A 22,203-nucleotide genomic window follows, 5' to 3' on the forward strand; every position below is an offset into this window, starting at 1 on the left:
CCTTTTTTAATAACAATACATAAATAATATATATAAACTATATGATTTATAATTTATAAAGTAAATATAAATTATTTTATAATGATTTGCATGTTTTGTATATTATATAACAGCTATTACTTTTTTTAAATCTTCGGAATTTCTACATAATGGCAATCAATAAGTGAGCCATATTTTATTATTTAGTGAAGTTATAAATGACATTCTTTTTCTTTTCAATCATTTTTTTCCTGCCTATATAGAAGAAAGATGCATAAGACAAATGTAGGAAGGTGTTCTTTAATATCTTGAGCTACCTTATAAATTACATTCCATGACTTCCACCTGACAGTAAAAATATTTGTTTTGAACTGAAGGTTTTAGGTCATTTCTTTTTTTTTTTAATTTGGATATCTGGTTTATCTATATATAACAACTAGTGATTATAATTATAATAGAGAAAGGTTTTCAGGCTAGCATCATCATGTGCCAGACTTTCTCTTTAATCAGATGCTTATACTGTAGCCAAACACTATAAACTAACTAGATTTTAACTCATTTATGATTTTGTAAAATAAATAAAAAATATTAGATAGCCTGGGTAAAGGCATAATTTCTTTTCTCAATTTCTGCCTTCATTTGCCTTCTTCATTTTCTTCATTTATTAGCTATTTATTTATGCATCCAAAGTTCAGCTAAAGCACTTAATTAAACAAATTTAGAATATGAATGCAGCATTTCTTCAATAGTAATTCATTACATATTCATCTCATCACCATTTAGTTCATCTTTATTTGAATCATGGTCTGTGATTATTCTGAAAATAATGTAATACAGTAGGACCTAAGATATTGGCCTTGCTTGGGTACCCGTAGAAATAATGGTGGACACTAGAGGAGTGATTTCATCTTGTGAGAAAGCGCTACTTTCCAAATTGTTGCCCTGTGAGTTTAAGTTATTACAAGCATTCAGTGCATTTATTAGAAAATGTAGCTATAAGTTTAAAAATGTATAGCCATGTCCTAATGAAAAGTTTTTTTATAGTGAATCATACCAATTTTTTTTTTTCATAGATTAGGTGTGTGTCCCATTATTTGGAAGGTGTTTAGACCTCTCCAGTCTGAACAGTAAATGTAATTGTCTTTGGTTTCTCCTTAGCCCAAGTCTTCAGCATTATTTGACTTATTTGATATCTGTCTCTGGCAACCCACCTTTTGTGGCCCATTATTCTCTACCTGCTTCATTTATGTGACACTGTAATATTGTTCCAGTCACTTCGGGCTTGATACTATCATGCTCTCTCTTTCTATTTCATTGAAGTATTCTAATCTACATCTCTTATTCTTCCAAGGAGTATTTGTGCCTTTTAAGAAAATCTAATTAATAGATTCATTTGTGTTCATGACAGTGTCCTAAATGACCCTTTTACAAGTAGCACATAGCTATTAACAGTGGTCTTTGGAGAATACTCACTAAGAGCCAGTCATGAATGCTGTCACAGTACACTTCTGGGCAGAAATCCTGGGTTATCTAAAAGAGAATGATCCCAGAGTAAATGTATTTGCACAAAGATTATGTTGTGAACACATAATCTATATCTACAAATAGTATGTTGTGAACATAAGGCAGTGATTAGACATAAGGTCAAATAAAACACAGGTGTGACTGCTAACACACCTGTCTGCAGGTGATGCTAGGGCCTCCACTCCATATACCCTGTTGTGGACAATTAGATCTGCTGTGCCAGACCACCCAGCTGATAGAAAGTCTCTGTTGACTTGAGTACAATCCCTCTAACCCGCTTGTCTCTGTCTCTGTGGCTCAAGAGGACCAGATCCTCCAGGACTTCCTGGGAAATCCAGAGCCATGGAGACTAGGAACAAGCAGGAAAGCCAGTTTAAGAAAGGGACACTTCTGCTGGCTACTGGTTGTGGAACACCAGATCTAATATGTTCATGAGATGGAGTTCCAGGAGGACAGCTACATCTGCCGCAGGCAGGTCAAGAAGTGTGACCTTTCCAGGTAAGGGTACTACTAGAAACTACTTTGTCATGCAGAGAAAGCCTGAATGCTTTTAAGCACACAGAATATGTCGATGTGAATTGCAGGGAGATGTGCACTTAGGATCCTGGGACATGGGAAACAGGTATACAGGAATCTATTTACTGGTACATGTTTATTTCTTCTCTGCCTACATCAAGGTCTACTTTACCTTCCATTTTGGGTGTTTCCAATACTTTAATATAGATACTTGAATGCCTGGAAATTACTCCATATGAGACTGTACACATTTGATTTTGGAGAGAACTCTCACTACAAAGATTGTGATTACCATGTGCAAGGTCACCCTTAAATATAAATGAGGTGTATACTAAGGTATCTCACATCTGATTAAATTTTTCTTATTAACACAAGGTGAATTGAGTACAAACACACAAAAATTACATCATTTACTCAAAGAGCAATGTAACTGTGTGACTACAAGTTAATGATTTTAGCTTAATAATTTCACATCTAACTTAGTGTCTCTTAAAAATTCAGTTATTCACCAGACCCGCACTCATTGCCTTCAATAGTTTTCCAAGTGTTAAATTCTTTTTGAAAGTCACCATTTGCCTTCATAAGTAACAGATATAAATATGTCAGTATTTGTAAAGGTATTGCAAAGATTTTCTAGCAACTTTTCATTTGAATACTACTTTAAAAGGGAAAGCACCTGATATGAATATTTAAATTCTGTTCTGTTATTTTTTACTTTAAAATCATTTATGTTACTTTGTCAAGTCATTGTGCTTAAAATGTATTATTTGCTTTAGCTCATTGAGACAAATTCTGACCAGTTTTGAAAATCAACTTTCAGTCCTATCTACATTTTCTCCCAAAATTATGAACTCCTCGATTTAGCAGTTGTTTTAGCAGTGTTTACAATATTCACGTTAATTTTTTTTTATCTAAATTTGAACAATACTTATACCTATCAGTCAGAAATATATATTGTTGAAATTCAGTTCTTCTTTTCTGGATTGAGTAGAGTATTCATTATCTTTTCTCTCCAAGCTTAATTTTCTATGTAATATATTAAATGTTAATATATATTTTATGCTTTTAAATATTAACGCTTCTAAATATGATCATGTATACAAAATAAACTAGCTTAAACAAAACAGTGAAAATGGGGCTGGGGATGTGGCTCAAGCGGTAGCGCGCTCGCCTGGCATGCGTGCGGCCCGGGTTCGATCCTCAGCACCACATACCAACAAAGATGTTGTGTCCGCCGAGAACTAAAAAATAAATATTAAAAAAAAATTCTCTCTCTCTCTCTCTCTCTCTCTCCCTCCTCTCTCACTCTCTCTTTGGAAAAAAAAAAAAAAAACAGTGAAAATGAGCAAGACATTGTCCCTTACAGGATTCCAAGGTCCATGAAGTCACAGGTTATACCTAAAATAGCTATTTATTTCATTCAAAGTTGTCTTGCTAACACTATTTAGGGCACTTCCTATTATGGTTTCCTGGAGTTTCTAGACAATTTTCAAGTGGGGTTCAGCTGGTTGTAAAAGCTGCCAGATTTCTTTAAGAGACTTTCTTTTTTTTTTTTAATTTTTTTTTTAGTTGTAGTTGGACACAATATCTTTATTTTATTTGTTTACTTATTTATTATTTATTTTTTAAGAGTTATTTTTTTTTTAACATTTATTTTTTTAGTTTTCGGCAGACACAACATCTTTGTTGGTATGTGGTGCTGAGGATCGAACCCAGGCCGCACACATGCCAGGCGAGCGCGCTACCGCTTGAGCCACATTCCCAGCCCTCTTTAAGAGACTTTCGAAGAAAATATTGTAGGCTTCACTCTATGACAGATGATGCTGGCCCTCCAAATGATGTCTTCTCTTTGATGGGCTAAGAGATTGTTGAGAGGGCGCAGTAGCTACTCAGCAGTCTTACGAGTATGATTCATGTAACTGGATTTATTACTTAGATATATTTAAGGACAGGTGTTTTGTATCACAAAGTTTTTACTATATAGGTTTTTTTTTTTCCCATGTCTAGTTTTAATACAATGTCCATGGATGGCATTTTGTAGGTCATTTCTAAAGAAACTTGTGTCTTCTGAAACTGGACAAGAATAGATGTCATTTGTGCCATAAATTAAATCATTTTTGATGATTGCATTTTTTCTGTGTGGGTGTTTGCATATTATTTCCAAATATACAATCTGAAATGTGTCATCATAGAAAAAATATCAGTCTTTCTGAATCTCAAACTACCTTCAGGATATTATTAATTAACATCCTTACTATATTAAAAATTTAGTAGTCACTCATCTCCTTATGTTTGATTTCTTTTTCATTGTTTTAAAATGTTTAAAACATTGTTTTAAAATGTTTAAAATAAGTAAGAATATTAATATATTTAGAAAAATAAAAAGGTTGCAAACAAAATATTTGGCTCTTAATCCACAACTAAAAAAGACCAAAACAGACCATTTACAGCTCTGTAGGCAAAGTCTCTTATATAAAGTGAAACAACATGAAGGTCATTCACAAGACAAAATTATAAAGCCAAGATTAAGCATTGCCATTTAATTAGCTATTGATTGTGTTTTTAAAGAAACAGAGATTAAATAGTTTTAAAAATATATTCTTGTTTTGCACAGGTATCAGCACCAATCAATCAATGTTTTCCATTAGAAGTCGAGCTTCTGATCTTTTTTTTTTATTTTCCAAGAATTGCTTTTCTGAGGAATCAATGATTTTCAAATACATTTTCAAGTTTTACATATGTGTGTGTATGAACATATGTTTACATACATTATTTGCATTTGTGTATGTACATATTTAAAAATATCAGTTGTATGAATAAATATGTATGTATAATAGAAATTATATGAAATAGCATCCTTTTAATGTTTACAGTTAGGTTTGCATATAAAATAAAAGTATCTGTTATTGGTTCTACCCAGATTCTCTGGCTCTAAACATAAGTTTTAATTTTTTGTTTCCCAACTAGAGAATACTATATTACTATGGTTAAGTGGGTAAGCAATACCAAGACAGTGGTGAGATGGTTGAACCGACCTCAGAACATATCCATCCTCACAGTCTGTGAGACCACCACTGGTGCCTGTAGCAGGGTGAGTATGATTACTTTTCTTCTATGATTGAAACAAAGTAGTTAATCCTTCCTTACACAGAGAAATCAGGAAATCTTTTGTAAAAAGTCTTTGATATTTAACTTTCACAGGAGGTTAGAAAACATCTATTCCTATTAAAAGTGCATACTTGAGTATATCCTTGAGCAGTGTCAATGATAAGCAGAAAAGAACAAATTTCAGCTTTTAAAAAAATAAGTGAATTCTTGAGAGACAAGGGGTAGTCTAAGTTACATAAATGTCTTTCTCAAATGTTGAAATTTTCTCTACCTCTTGTCTTTGATTAACTTGGGATTCTACAAAATTTCTTCCTGGTCTTTTTTAAACACATTCATAATTCAGATTACCAAAACATAACCATTTCTTTATCCTACAATTAAGTAAATATAAACAAAAAAAATGAGGCTCCTGGACCAAACTCTTTTAAAAGTAAATTGTATTTCAGTTTCTAAACTCAGTTTTTACAAACTGAACAGTAAATTCAAGTATGTCATTTTTAAAGTTCTCAGTAGAAGAAATGGGGCAATCAGATTAAACTGTAGGTGCTATGCAATTGAGAAAAAAGAAGGATTCCCAGATTATTTAGCAATGAAATTTTCAAACATCTGTTCTAGGAAAGATGAAATAAACGTTGTAGATTAGCATTTCTTCGGATACTACTACAAAAATATTACATATATTATATATATTTATCTATATGCATATTTTATACATAAATGTTGCAGATATATATATGTTGATTATATAAAACACCTATTTTCTGATATTGTGCATTAGGAGAAACAGGGCATGCTAGGCAACTGATCTGCCTCTAAATCGCATCCCTAGCCATCTAATGGCGAAACTTTTAGACCACAGAGTAAGGAGATGGAGCCCAATCCTAGTAAAATTGTGTTACTTATCAGTAACAGACTTGAAAAGACATTATGAGAGAAAACATTCTAAATTGAAATTTATCATCCAAAATTCCTAAATTTATTTACACTTGACTCTAGCACTGTTCATGGAGGAGTCATGAGTACCTAATGACTAAAGGGGTTCTATCCCTGGGATTCATGATTGGTTTAATATTAGAAAATTTATATATATATATATATATATATATATATATATATATTATATACATATGACAAGATAAAAAAGAAGAAAAATAGTTAAGTATTTCAGTAGATGGAGAAAAAGAAATTTATAAAATTCAGTATCCATTCATGGTAGGTAATTTTCAACATAACTAAGTAGAAGTAAAAATCCACAATCTGACAAAAATGATAATCTATTCATGAAATAGCTCTCATTCAATAGGTAAACACCATATTCACATGAAGATCAGCAATAAATCAAGGATACACATTCTCACTTCTATTTATATAAACATTATTAGAAGCTCTAGTCAAAGTATCTCAGGAAGATATAAATATTATAAAAGAAAAGAAGGAAGTGAAATTGTCTTTATTTCCAGATGACACTTTTGTGTATATAAAAAGTAGGATGTGCAAGTAACCTAGAACAAAAGAACACAGTTTGTAAGGTTAGTTCACCAATGCAAATTTTTTGTTCAAATGCAAGTATTATATGTGTGTGTGTGTGTGTGTGTGTGTGTGTGTTGCAGATTCTAATTTTCATAGGAAGCATTGACTAAACTATTTAGAGGTAAAGAATGCAATGCCGCCAACTTGCTATAAATTGTTTATTTTAAAAGTATAGTTCTAATTTTTTTATTGCTTTTGAAAATGCATGCTTCTATCTTCTTCAATGTTTTAGAAACTTGAAAAAGAGGCAATAATGACAAATGATGGAAAATTATAAACAAGGGGTGATTATGTCTAATGGTATAAAGAATTTAAACTAGTCTCGTAAATTGTCTAAATTTACATCTGTTATGAAAAATAATTCAGAACATACAAGATATATTTTTCTATACTAATAATATTAAGAAGGAAATATGCTAAAATACCAAGAAAGCCTTAAACCATTAAATATGTAAGCATAAATTTGACAAATACTCTGAAAAATTTCAATATTGAATACTACAACATTGCTGAAATGCATTTAAAAAGACTTAAATAAATGAAAACTAGTCCATGTTCTGTACTTGAAAGGCTTAATCTTGTTCAAGTGTCAGTTCTACACAAATTAAACTTGTAATTGCAATATAATACAAAATAAAGTCTCCATGGAACCTTTTTGTAGAAACACATAAGCTTTTAAAAAATTATGTGGAAATGAACAGACCTGAACAAGACCAAACTATCTTATAAAAGAAGTTGAAGGAGTTCATACTTCCTGAGTTTGAGGATAATTACAAAGCTACCCAAACCTTGAGATGGTAGGAGAGGTACAGGGACATACAAATAGATCAACTGAATCACACAGTTTATAGAAATTAGGCCCATATTTGTATGATTAATTGATTTTCAACATAGATACACTGTAACATTTAATGGAGTGAAAAAACATGTTATTGGAACAATTGGCATCCAAATAGAAAAACATGATATTTCACCTCTGTTTTATATCACAAAATTCTAATCTTTCTGAGATAAATCACGAAGTTACAATTTGCAGTCTTCTAAAGGAAAATACAGAATATAACTTCACTGTGTTGAACAGACAAAATATCAATAATCCTAAAAACAGTAACACACGGGACCTCATCAGTATTAGAAATTTCTAAATTAATTTCCATTAAGGAAACTGATAAACTGTAGACTGAGGGAAAATATTTTTCAAAATGTGTATCTGACCAATAAAAATGAAAATCCAAATAATATGTCAAAGCATGTGAACAGAAATTACAAGGAAGATGATAAATAAAGTTTTTCAACAACAGAGGATAGTATGGAAATGCAGATTAATATTATAATAGGATAACACTACATACCATCAACACTACTAAATTGAAACAACCATGAGAAGGTTAGCAACATTATCTGTTGGTGAATTTTAATTCTTTTTAGGTGGGAGTGTAAACTGATATGCTTACTTTAAAAAAAAATGACTTTCAGTTTCAAATGAAGTTAAACATATGCAAATATCATTGTTTACATATAAATACACATGTACATATATGTATGTATACATATAAAGGAATGAAAAATACTTGGTAATTCCACTTAGTACCCAAGGAATAAAACAGGTGTCTATCAAAAGATTTGTAAAGGTCTAAATAAACTTCATTAAACCTTTACTCACAATAGATAAAAACTGGTGACTCTGTGTATTAAGAGGGAATGGATTTTAAAAATTAAGGCCTATCTATATGAGAGAATTCTTATAAATTTAAGAAGAAATAGCAAGGGAATGTTGATAGACCCAACAATGAATGAATCTCAAAAGCATGTGATATGAGGAAAACCTCACACCAGCAAGCACGTAATGTGTGTGTGATGCACGATCTTAATTTTCTGGGTTACTGAAACAAACAAAACTTATCTATGGGGAGAAAGATCAGGAGAGTGATTGCCATTTTGGAACCTCTGGGAAGGAGCATGAAGGAAGTTTAGAGGAAACATAAAGACTTTTATCTATGAGATATAAATCAATTCACCCAAACTCATCACATTATGAACTTCAGATTTGTGTATTTCATTATATGTAAACACTTATAAAACATACTTTTTAATAGTCTATAAAAGAGAGAAATATAAAAACGAAACATTTAGAATGGGATGATGAGCATAGATGTAGATATGAAGTAGGAGAATCAACCATTTACTTATTGGGTTTGACTAACACTTGTCACATTAGGCTTGTTAGATAATTTATCTCAGTCATCCTCATTTGTCCTATTATATTATGGACTGAGTAGACTTTCTCTATATATTTAATACAGTGTCCTATATGGTTTCTTATTCAACAGATCATTAAGTAATTTAAAAATTGGACTACATATATTCCATTTAATCAGAGAAAGGCTGTTAACTTCTTTATGTAAGGATGATCTGAATTCTTTTTGTTGAGTATAGATAACAGCAACCATTGAAAAAGAAAAAATTATGCAATGAATCTGACACAACTTTCCTAGATATATATGAATATACCACAGTGAATCTCACCATTGTGTAAATCCACAGGACATTAATTTTTTAAAAAAATAACTATGAGTTAATGGCAGAAAGATCAAGAGGACCAGGGGGTAGGGAGAGGAAAGGAGAAGAAGAGGTTTTGAGGTTTGAATTAGAGCAAGATATTTTCCATAAATGGATTCTATTCTCACACATGACTAAAAAGAACCAATAAAAAAAGATTGGGCACAGAGTATCAGGATTCGAAGGGTACTTAAAGATTATATGTCTTCCAAATTTGGAAGAAACAGAATTTCAAATGGGTGAAGTCTAAGAATCTTTTTTTTGGTGAAATTTGTGATGGAATATTTTAGACTGTCTGAATGGTATTTGCCAATGACTTTATATAGGGGTCATTGACAAATACCATTTTTGTTTGTTTGTTGTATTTTTTAATTTTTTTTAAAATTTTAATTTGTTATATATGACAACAGAATGCATTACAATTCATATTAAACATATAAAAAGAATAAATTAAAATGTTATAATAAGAAAATAGAGGAGTTCTATCATATCATTCATTTAATACCTTCTTGATATTCTATTTTAATTCTATGTCTTGTTCAGAGTTAAAAAGGTTTTATTTCCAGTTAATTTAAATAGCAAAACCAAAAAAAAAATAGTAGCACATGAAATTTTGGGCTCTTTCTGGTTCTAAGAAAACTTAGTGGTAGTAGTGAGCAGCCATGCCACTATTTTATGTATGTGTTCTCTAGGTCTGAATTATAGCAGACCTAGAATGGCTATTGCTGAATTACAAATAGGAAATAAAAGAATAATTTATGCAGATGTTTTGATGATATCTGCATGTGGTGAAGATGCACATGCAGATATCATGCCTCAAAAAATAAAGTGATCAGTTATAAAGCAATAATAATATGGATTTAGAAAAGAAAAATGATATAAAAATTGTGAATAAATTACTATGAAAAATTTGAAATAAGGAAAACCTCTAATATTTTATAGTTTTGATAATTTGAACACTTTTATTATAGAATCATTTCTTTCAAAAAAACCCACAAGATATTTCATGTCAGTACACAGAAACATTACTAAAACATTTTACCTACACATATTTAAGATGTGGTACATATATATACATTTCACTGAGATGAAATTAGTCAAATTTTTCTTCTTGCAATATGATTTGGGTTCAGACGATTTGCAAAAATGTTCTAAAGAAATCTACAATTTTGGCATTTCAAATGTTTGATGGTTTTCTTAAGACTGAAGTACTACTAATATGAAAAAAATTGCAATGATTAAGAGTAAATTGAATATTGGAACAAGGTCCATTTTTAATTTTATTCCTGGCTATTTGCCTAGTTTCATGGAGGACTTAATAATTTTGTTTCCTGATGATGCCTAGAGGTGAGAAGAGACAGAGTCTGCTGGTTCAAAACAGTTTGAATGAGGTAATCAAACATAGCTGGAAAATGATCTTCTATCTCTGGCAATATACTTCTGGGCATACTAAATAACCTTACCAAAAAAAAAAACTTTATAATTAAATTTTCATTTAATCCCAATTTACTACTTTTCATTCATTTTAAATCAATAATAACAATGGTAACTCTCTTAATGTGTCACTACTTGAATGGAGGATGAAGTAGTCTGAAGATAACAGTATAAAAAAGGGTAAATTGTATATGCTTGTTTTGGTCTTAGATACTTCATGCAATCGATTGTTTTGTTTCAGAAATATGAGATGACATCAGACACCTGGCTCTCCAAACAGGTATAGTATAGGTGTTCTTACTCTAGAAAGTTATTTCAGTAATATTACTTTAAGGCTTTGATAGTTTAGACAAAATCATCCCTTCCCATTAAGGTATTTACGATTTGGGCTTTCTATGACATCATTTGCAAAATAAAGGTTACTTCTGTTTTATATGGGATGTAGATTACAGAATAACTACTAGGACCCAATTTCAGGATCACTCATGTAAGTAAACATTTGTGTAGATGAAGGAAAAAATGTTGCAATCCATCAAAACTGGAAACTATCTGCATTATTCAAATTGCCCAGAAAATTATCCAAACCTCCACATAAATTGGTCATCTGGATATTATTCAGATGAACACATTTTTTTTCTTTTAGATGCATCCTAGCTCACTGTGCTATTGTGTGACATAAATGAGCCTAGAATTGAGATGAGTACAATAGTGTGAAAACCACATTTCTCCACAACCTAGTCTCATACTGGACAATTCAGAAGGAAGCACAAATAAGCTATCCAGATACTGTCAGATCCATTTCACTGCTGACTCCATCATTGCTTTTTAAAAGAGAAATGTTATGCTTTATGGAGTTGGGATGGTTTAGGTTTGGTTCTTCACAGTCATCCTTTATTTTATATTCTCTTCCTGGGTGTCATTCACATCTGTGGTTTCAATTACCTCCATATATTGAAACCTACAAATTTACAGCCCAGGCACTTCTGAGAATTCTGACACATCCACATTCATCTTAGGATCTCCTCCTAAATCTGTAAAACATAACTACACATTCCCCAAATCCAAACTGAACACCTTTTTCTTCTATATAGATGTTATTTCTTTTTATCACAGGAATAAAAGCATCTTTATCCATCTAGTGATTAAAAAGATTAACTAGTTAATCATCAAGCTTCACACTTTCAATGATCTATCAAGTCAATTGACTTTTATCCAGTTCATAAACATTTCCCAGGTTCAAATGACAAGTACCACAATCCTTTCTTATTAGCAAAACCTCAACCCTTCAGGCACCTGCCAATCTGTTCACACTACGGTTTGGCTGAGCAACATTTTTTGAAGTATGCATTTGATTGATATAACCAACATATTCCCATTATCCTCATATTCCCATTCCTACAACTCAAAACAACTTTTATCTTCTCTTTCTGTACTTCAGATAATGACCAACATCCTTTGATGGTCCACAATGGATTAAACTGGAAATTGTTTAATCCACCCTGTCTATCCAAGATACATTAGCCCTCATAAACCAAGGCCCTTTTGCATATGCCATTCCTTGTAAACAGAATTCTTTCTTTCAAATCCTTTTCTTCTGTGAAGTCTATTTATTTTCAAAACTCAGCTTAATATATTTTTTTACCTTCCCCAATCACCCTAGTCAAATTACATATCCGTGTATGTATTATCCTAAAGTGTAGACTTTATATAACACATACATTATTTTTGTGATTTTTGTATTAAGATTCAGGGGCATGAAGGATGTTTATTTTTTTGCTCTTCTTTGTAATCCCAATGTCAAACATGGGTTCTAGCATATAAGAAGTACTCCACAAATAATTGTTGAATGGATTAAAAAACATAAAAGGATTGTTATTAAGTTAAACCCATACTTGCTTGGAGTATAGATTTATGAAAAAAAAATATATATGTGTGTGTATGTACATATATATGTATTTTTAAAAATTTATATTCTGCATATATCTGTCTACATGCACAAATATCAGTTAATTCAAACAGTTTTACCCTAGTCAATGTGCAAGATAAATTTGGATGAAACCTTGATTTTGCAGACAAGAATGGACTCCCAATTAAATTCAATATAGAAAATATAAACAATGAAAAATTGAACTTAATGGAAATGCATGTATTCTGAGTGGCCTTGCTTTATGTGAATCTATTCTGTCATGTTTAATGTCATTGACATTCAAAGTAGTTTAGCAGACATCAACATATTTAAACTCAAAATTCCAAGTTTGTGAATGGTTAATAGAAACTTTTTTAAAGAAAAGCATCCAGCTGTTAATTATTCAGAACAAAATACAGTTTGCAGTTTATCCCAGCTTATTTTTTTTCCCTTCAGAAGTCCTAAGGGATTTTTTGTTGAGTGATTAGAATCACATGAGATTGAAGGGATGAGCATGGTTGGAAGTAATGAGAGGAAGCAAATTTCTAAGATGACCAGAAATTTAATAGAGTTGAATGCTCACTTTCTAGATAGTAGGAAGGGCAGAGACAAATAGACATGGTTGGTCTGGTCTTTGAGGGACTTTCAGTTAAGATGACTGGTATGTAATATATTGGGTCAAGTTAACAAGTTCAATGACCTAAGTTAAGTGCCATGAGTATCAGAAACACTGACTTCCTTAGGGTCATAAAAGTCAACAATAAGATTGGCTCCACCTGTGCACAGTTAGATGTTTCCAGTCAGATACTGGGTGGTGGTAAAAATTTTGAAGACTAGCAAACATTTCAGGTAGAACCCTTCATCTGTTCTTTTTCTGAACCAGTTTGAAGGCACCAAAATGGAAGAGGAGGTGATGTTAGTGAGAGAATGCTGAGTATCTCCCACCAAACAATGACTATTTATCTGTTGAATGAAGCTCAGCTTATGAGAGAATGTTGAGTAAGTTCAACATACTGTAGGAAGTGTGGTAGATAAAGTGATGTTTGTGTAAAACAAACATTTTTTTTCTATTGTGTACATGCATTCATCTATTCAACAATTATGAGTTGGGCACCTACTGTGTCCAGTCCAATAGAGTTAAGCAAATCAAAGTTAATTATAAATTGACTAGGAGAGTAAGCCAACAAATTAATAGATCAACAAAATAGTTTACAGTGCTCAATAAAGACATGAAGGAGGTAAATACAGGATATGTTTTAGAATAGCTAATGAGAGATTCCTTAACTCACAGAGGTTCTATATTTAGGGAAATTTAAAAATGGTGTATGTCTCATGAAATTAAGTTTTTTTTTAATTAAAGTATAAAGTACCCCAAGAACAAAACAGAAAGTTTGTTCCACGTGGAAAATTGCTCTAAAGATAGAGTGATAGGAGATGGAACAAATAGAATTAATGACTCTATCATAGTTGAAAAATGGGGTTTACTCAGTCAGATATTTTGTCTGTATCTATCATGTGCCAGTAATGTTATTTTCCTGGCGTTGAATTGTATAGTATTTTAGAGTTTTCAATTTATTGGTTTTCTAAGTGTTCATGATGTAGACTAGGAAAATATAAGCAAGCACAATTTACAAGTCACTGTCCCAAATGGTGGAGATGTAGCATTGAAGGTTCCTGCCTTGTGGGGTTCACATTATAGAACAAAATTAAATAAGTACATTCATCTCTACATGCTTGCACTCATAGCAGACACACACAATTTTATATATATGTGTATATATATATATATATATATATATATATACATATATATAAATTTGTGTGTATATATATACACACACACATACATACATACATACACACACAAAATGCATGTTGAATGATGGTCTATTTAAAAAGTAGAAGGAAGGCAAAAGATGATAAAGGATGTCAAGTAGACTTGGATGACCTGGCTTATCTGGTTATGCTTTACATGAAATAATCAGTGGACTCCTCATTGATAAAGTGACATTGGAACAGAGACATGAAGGAGACAAGGGAATGAGCTAGAAGAAGGTAATAAAAATCACGAAGACTGTGGGTCAGGAGCCTGGGGAGGAACAGCAGGACAAGACGACATGATCAGAAAGCATAGGGACAAGTCATCTTAAAAATCTACAGAGTAAACTATATCAAAGCCTTTCTTTCATACCATGTATATAACCACTCTCATTAATTTGATAGGAAGGAATTCAGTGTTCTCTCAGATAAATACATTCCCTTAACATTCTCCTGGAAGAAAGATAAAGCAATCTTTCAATGTGACTTTCATCATTTCCTTTTCAAAAATAATTTCATTTATTTAGTATGTCTTTATAGTTTAATTAAGTGCCATCAATTAGGAATTCATCACAGTTGTGGCTGGGCATTTTGTTTGTGTGTTTGTGGAGAGATAATCAATGGAACAAGAAATTGGAATGAAATTATTTTCTATGACTTCCAGTTCTGTGGCCTTTTCGTATTCATATTTTAAGTAATTTTGTGCTCATTTTCAGTATTGAATTTTCAAGTAACTAGAATTGCTGCATGAAAGAGTTCTGAAAACTATATGAACTATGTTATGAGCTTTTATATTTTTAAAAAATTTTATAAACTGATGTAGATGTTCATGTCTTCCTTACCTATGAAGAATAAATGGCCAAACAATTTCACATGAAAGTTTCTGTGTGAATCAATTTAAAAGTGTCACGTCTGTCCACTGTGCATAAGCTTCCCCATCATTTGTACCACTCACATAAATACCGGCAATCTCACAAGAAGTTCAGTTTTATAAAATGCTGAATGTCATACCCTTTGTTTTTTAAATACTTGGACCATTTTTCCCCAAAGTAATTCTAAATCAGTAATTTTTACACCATGCTTGACTTAACAGTAGTTGGTAACATAAATTTTATGTGCCATTTTGGGATTCTTATATGCACATTCTTATATCCATTCTTATATGTATTTTAGAATGAGGAGCCCGTGTTTTCTAGAGATGGCAGTAAATTCTTTATGACGGTTCCTGTAAAGCAGGGGGGCCGTGGAGAATTCCATCACATTGCTATGTTCCTCATCCAGGTAAGTGCTGGCTCCTTTCTGTAGCTCAACTGGATGGTTATTATGTCCCTGAAAGTCCAATTCTTGTGGAGTTTTGAGCCTCTGTGAAGCTCTCTCATACCCAGCTCATAGACATTTTAAGAGAAGAACCCAGTCCATAGTCATAAATGTAAGCGGTAATCGTGCACAGAACAGTCTCAGAAGGCAATTAAATTTATTGAGTTGTACATGTGTGCTATGGACTGAGGACCTTGGAGTAGAGAATTTAATCAATGAAAAGGATCCAACTTTCAAAGACCTGAGGACAATCTAGAGGAAAAATCTTATCCAACATATACTTATTACCATTTTGTACAAATAATATTTTCAAGGAGTTATAAAAATTTTAAATGCTCAAAGCAATTTCAATGTCCACCAAAATTGAGTGGATGAATAAATTAAACCCACCCACACAGAAAAACACAATGTAGATTTAAAAAAAAAACTGTGTAAGATGAATTTTTATGTATTGTCAAAGACACAGGACCTGTATAATACTTGTGGTCTTTTTGATAAAAGTAGGGAATTTTTTTGCTTTCCTCTAAACTTTAAAAGAATGTCAACAGTTAAAAATGTTTGGTTAATTATTTAAAAACTCAGTAAATTCACAAGTTGTTTTCAATATGTCAAGATTAATATCAGTTTAATTTAATTTCTAATAACAAACATGTTTGAGGAAATAAAGCATTCTTCAAAATAAACTAAATAATCATCACAGTGTCATAGGTAAAAGTTTTATAATGATAAATATTTGTGGTTACGTTGGAATCTTTATGACAGTTTTACAAACAAGCCAGAATCATTTCATAGAAACAAAGTACAAACTAAAGAGAAGGTTGCAGCCAGGTGAGGTGGTGTAAACCTATAATCCCAGCAGCTAAGGAGGCTGAGGCAGGAAATGATGAGTACAAAACCAGCCTCAGCAACTTATCAAAGTCCTAAGCAACTTAGCAAGACCCTGTCTCTAAATAAAATATAAAAATGGGTTGGAGATGTGGTTCAGTGTTTAAGCATCCATGGGTTCAATCCCCAGTACCCATCCCCACCAAAAATTGAAAAAGAAAAATGTGCCAAAAACTTCCTAAGTATCTTGGCTACTTTGACATTTACAGAACTTTTGGCTCTTGTACACATTCTAAAGTAATTATTGCTACCTGTACATATTTAAATTAATCAGCCTAAAGCTTTGAAGCCTCAATATCTTGTGTCAATGGTTTAAAATTCAAAGCTTGTCTAAGGTCTATTTTATTAAAATAATTGTCAAGGATTTTACATTAATTTTCATGAAGGCTGAAATAAATAATTGAGAACATACATGATGATGTAGATTGAACATACAGAGATGTAGATTTATATATATATATATATATATATATATATATATATAAATATAATTATTAAGTGGTAAAAACTAAATTTAAACTAATGTCATCCCTTCTATGTTCTAAATAAATGTATGCATTCAATGATGAGTAACGTTTTGTCAATCAAGGCAAACCATTAAACTATATCAGGCAGTTAGCATTTTAAATTAATATTTTCATTTTTTAAAAAAAAATGTGAACCAGAAATATCACTAGCAATTAATTTACTTAACCTTTGCTAAGAGTAAACTTTTGTTATAACAAACACTAGTTAAATATCTTGGACAAAACCAAAATTCATGCTATTCAAGTCAAATAAATAATTGTGGCATTTTTTTGAATTTTAATTTCCAGTAATTTATATTTAACAAGCTGTGTAAATATCTAAGTAGCAAAGATCATGTACAAATCATGGATACTGAAAAGACATAGCAGAGGATAGGATGAATGCACACTATGTCTTTATATGTACAATTCCAAAAAGTAGAAAATCTGTTCAACATATCAGCAGGAAAAAATGGAGTCAAGTATATTAGTGGACAAATGATGAGGGCAGCCTATGGAGACTGTGGAGAGTTAGTTTACACAACTAAGCAAAAATTGCTTGTTAAGTTGTGGAAAAAGAAAGAAAACCCTTCTGTGCCCAATGGAAGCAGCCTGACATGCAATCTAATTGGTTATTTCTAAAATTTTCAGAAGAGCTTCATGGAGCAGATGTGTTTGTTTTGTGTATTTTCTTTTATGGAGATTCTAGCAAAGCCTCCAGTAAAGGAAAAACATCTTGCTCCATTCTGGTTGCTCTTCAAGCCTATTTATGGGTTGCCACACTGAGAAATTACCATGACTACATGATTACTTATGGATATTCTGACAATTGACTAAAATTAATCTGTTTTTTAATGAGTCAGATTTTGTGCTTATGTAAATACAATTTTACCTGAATTTACACACATACACGCATCATATTATTTTAGGAAAAAGTTCAAAACTACTTGCTTCAGCTAATCGCAGTAGCACATGCCTACAATCCCAGCGACTCTGGAGACAGGCAGGAGGACTAAAGCCAGCCTCAGCAACAGGAAGGCATTAAGCAACTCAGTGAGACCCTGTCTCTAAATAAAATACAAAATAAGGCTGGGGTTGTGCCTCAGTGTTCAAGTGCCCCTGAGTTCAATCCCCAGTATACCACCCCCCCAACACAAACACAAAAAAACACTTGCTTGCTTCAATTTAATAATATCTAATATAAAAAATGTTTTGTGAATTTTGTTAGCCTGCCTTGTTACTTTATATACACTATAAAAATTTGAAAAATTCAAAGCTGAATGAACTAAATACAATATATAAAATTGCCCACAAGCTCATCATCTCACATTCTGATATCTTTAATAAATTTCTGCATATATTTCCAATTTCTTTTTATACTAAAATATGTAGTTTTCCTTTAAAGACTGCAAGCAAATCATAATTTAGGTTTGCAATATTTAAAGAATAACTTTTCTCACATCATTTAATTGTGTTCCTAATATTTAACATTTAATATTTTTTTAAATGTGATTTTAATTTCTGTTAAATATTCCCTCAAATAGATGTATTATTATTCTGTATTTAAAAGATCCAATTTTCTTCATTATTAAAGTGATTTCTATTTTTGATATTAGAAGTAATTCAGGAACAAGCACTCTTATGCATAAACACTTTTTTTTTTCCATTTACAGTTATTCCCATGAAAATGACATTCTAGTTGTTAAAAGGCATTTAGGTAAAGCCTATGCATGTGTAATATATTTGTTTAAGTATTGATATGTAGTGGAAATTTGATCTTGCAAAACAGCACAAAATTTGCTGTCTAAATAGTAACACATACCCATGTTGATGACCTTGTACTTGTCTTCCTGCTCTTTCTGTTCTGTTGTACCTTCAACATGGGCATGCCAGAAAGTGACAAGTGACGGGACCAGGAGGCTTTGCCCCCTCAGTCAGAAAGACCACCCCTGCACATCTTTGTGCTCGGCTGAGAGCATCCCACTTCACTCACAACCTGTGTATTTAAATGAAATTAGTACATTTTTGCAAACAATTTGCTGTCTTTTATAATCAGTGACTAGATAAAAGCCATTGAAGGGCAACAAACTGAGTTATTGCTTTCAACCTATTTTTATTATAGTGAGAGTTATCATTACAAATACAATAGTGTTTTTTTCCTTTATTTACAGAAGCTAGTCCTTGTTAAAATAATTGCAAAAAAATTAAAAAAAAGATTGGATTGATGTATTTTCCTCTGGTCTTCTCCCTTTAAACATGGTTGTAATTTTATATAAATTATACATTATATCCTGAAATTTTAAACTTAGATTTTCAATGCAAAATTTTCCCATAATGCTACTTATAAACAAAAAACAAAAACAAAAACAAAAAACAAAAACCTTTAGATTATTAGCATTTAGTTGATTGGATGCAGATAGATAATCATAATTGTTAAGTGTTTAATTGAATGGCAATTTATTGTAACTATAGATGGCACTGTACATAAAGCTTATTGAAGTTATGAATTATTTCTTTAATATTGATAAATTAGCAGAACTGGAATTCTTTAATTAAATGTAAAATATTTCTATTCCCTTATACATGTATTTCCCAATTACTTTTATTATGAATACATAAAGGCATGCATTGTGAGCATTTTCTTATTTTCACATATTCAATTAAAGGCAATATTTCAAAAATATGACTTTTCTAAATTTCTGTAGTGCTAAAATAACTTATTCTGAACAATCAAGTCTATGCTACTATATGTGAAATTGTTCTTCTCCACCATTATTGACTATGTGCATATTAATATCCACTTATGTACTTTCTTTAATGTACCTCCTGAAGTTATCACTGAGGTTAATTTTTTTTTCTTTTTCTTTTTTTTAATCACTTCAGATATTCTCCCCTTCCTTCCCAAATAATATTTATTAAGTAGACCTCTAAGTTATGGAGTCCCATTTCAGGAACTATAATATCACACCTCCTGCAATTCAATTCAGGCTTCAATGAAAAGCTTTTATCAAAGGAATGGGACCTTTTCTTTTATTTTTTTTTTAATCAAATATGGGGTAAGCACAGTTCCCATTATATTAAGTGGTTCAGATTTGTGGACACAAGCAACTTTAATGTCATCTTTTAAAATTATGTTAAATGAAAAATCACATGTTGGTGAATCCATTTACTTTGTCTATTTAACAACATGAGGTTTTATCCATGAGAGCTGATGATTTCACTTGGAACACATCTATGTGCCATTATTCATTACAAATACTGTAGAAAAATAACATGCCCCCAATTCACAATTCTATCACCTAATCAACCCAATAAAATTTTTTCATTAAATTTCACTGGAGTATCTGATTAGGACATTGTCTGAAAACAATTAGCTCATTTAATGTGATGAATAGACAGTAAATTAAAGCATTCTATTTTTAAGCACTACAACATTTTCCTTATTTAGAAGATATAAAAGTGAAACAGAATTCAGATAATTGAATGAACAGGCAAAAAGCAAAGGTACCATTAAATTTTTACTGACATCAACATGTCTTTATTTCACAAATATAAATATGAAATTGATATTTAACTTCTTGGACTAAGATAAAATTTCCAACCAAGTCAGGAGAGGTATCTGAGGCCCAATTCCAAATAAAACCACTATATTCTGGATTTTTAGGCTTCTTTTAAGAATGAACAACATCTCCAATTTTAATGCTTTTCTTTCCCCTAAAATTAGAGTGGACATGTGAGTTCAATTAGAAGTATGTTTCCATATTGCTTCATTCAGAGGTCTATTATGTTTTTACATTCATATTCAAGCATTTCTGTTCTACCAATTAATATAGCAGAGATTATGGATGCAATGAAAGAAAGAAATTCTGTTGTGGAGTAAAAATTGTTATTGTCTGCTGTATTAAATTTCATCTCCTGAGACTGTATTTCTGGTGAAAGTATTTGAAAAGCTAACTGGAATACAGATACCCCTAATGCAAGGCAGTCACGACCCTTGCTATGTATTTTTTTATGAACTGTAGAGTAATCTACTATATTCTGATTGTTATTGGAGTTATTTACTTTGCATCTGGATCAAAATTAATGTGTTCACTGTTATGAAACTCAGTATCCCTATATATATTATTGGAAATTAAGTTTAGGCTATAATATGTGGAATGGGGATTCAACTTATTTCCCAGCTCATATTTACCTTGGTAAAAATATAAAAAGCAAGGCAATTACAGATGTTTGAAATAAAATCAAAAGCTTGTGAGGTTCTTAGTATGACTCTCAACAAGAGATATTTTCTTCTTACACTTAGAAGCAAAATATTTTGAAGTAAATGGACCTTTGAAGTCAGTAGTGTAAAATTTTATTCCTGTGTTCGCTGTGTTCAAAAATTTTTCAAAGCATTGAATTTTTTGCTCAGGATCATTTAAATGCAGCCTCTCTCTCTCTCTCTCTCTCTCTCTCTCTCTCTCTCTCTCTCTCTCACACACACACACACACACACACACACACACACACACACATACACACACACGCACGCACACACGCACACATATTAAATTCTCTAAAAAAGAAACTAATCAACCTAGAAATCTGTGAATGAAATTTTGTCCTGACATTTAGAAATATTGAGCAAGTCTTCTTTATTAATGTTGTAAGAATTCTTTCATCCTTTATATTGACATTAAAGATGCACTAAAACATACAGATATTAGTATTCTGATCTTGACACATTCATGAAAGAACCTGAAAATAAGTGAGGATATCTATCCACACAGTTACTGGCCTATGGAAGCTTGACCACAAAATGTCTGAATTTAGAATTTCACATCCACCTTAGGTTGTATCTTTCTAAAATCTCACAAATTATGTTTCATATTACATTTATACCTTTAGCTCACAAATACTTGCAAATGACAGTAGTGCCTTAGACAGTGTACCTCAAATGAAAAGTTTAAAACTTATTACTAGCATCATAAAGTAGAAATCAGGAGGAAACTGGAAAAAAAAACTAAGAACGACAAATAAATTCATTGAAAGGTATTCAAGGAAAAATAAAGAGAAATCTAAAAATATGCGAAGGAGATAAATGAAAACCTCCAACAGAATGAAAATAAAGAAAAACAAAGT

At 31.5% G+C, this 22,203-nt stretch overlaps 1 protein-coding gene across 1 annotated transcript in view; it reads left to right on the forward strand.

The window, feature by feature from the left end:
• DPP10 (dipeptidyl peptidase like 10) overlaps window positions 1-22,203 on the forward strand; it is a gene marked incomplete at both ends in the record, with an annotated part of 611,721 nt that overhangs the window by 548,263 nt on the left and 41,255 nt on the right. The window contains 3 exons of the mRNA XM_081260615.1: window positions 4,987-5,110; window positions 10,892-10,930; window positions 15,548-15,655. Coding sequence (XP_081116741.1) covers window positions 4,987-5,110; window positions 10,892-10,930; window positions 15,548-15,655 — 271 coding nt within the window. The remainder of the gene's footprint in view (window positions 1-4,986; window positions 5,111-10,891; window positions 10,931-15,547; window positions 15,656-22,203) is intronic.

The sequence above is a fragment of the Spermophilus citellus genome (genome assembly GCF_964194105.1).
Source record: "Spermophilus citellus genome assembly, chromosome: 11".
Taxonomy (NCBI): Eukaryota; Metazoa; Chordata; class Mammalia; order Rodentia; family Sciuridae; genus Spermophilus; species Spermophilus citellus.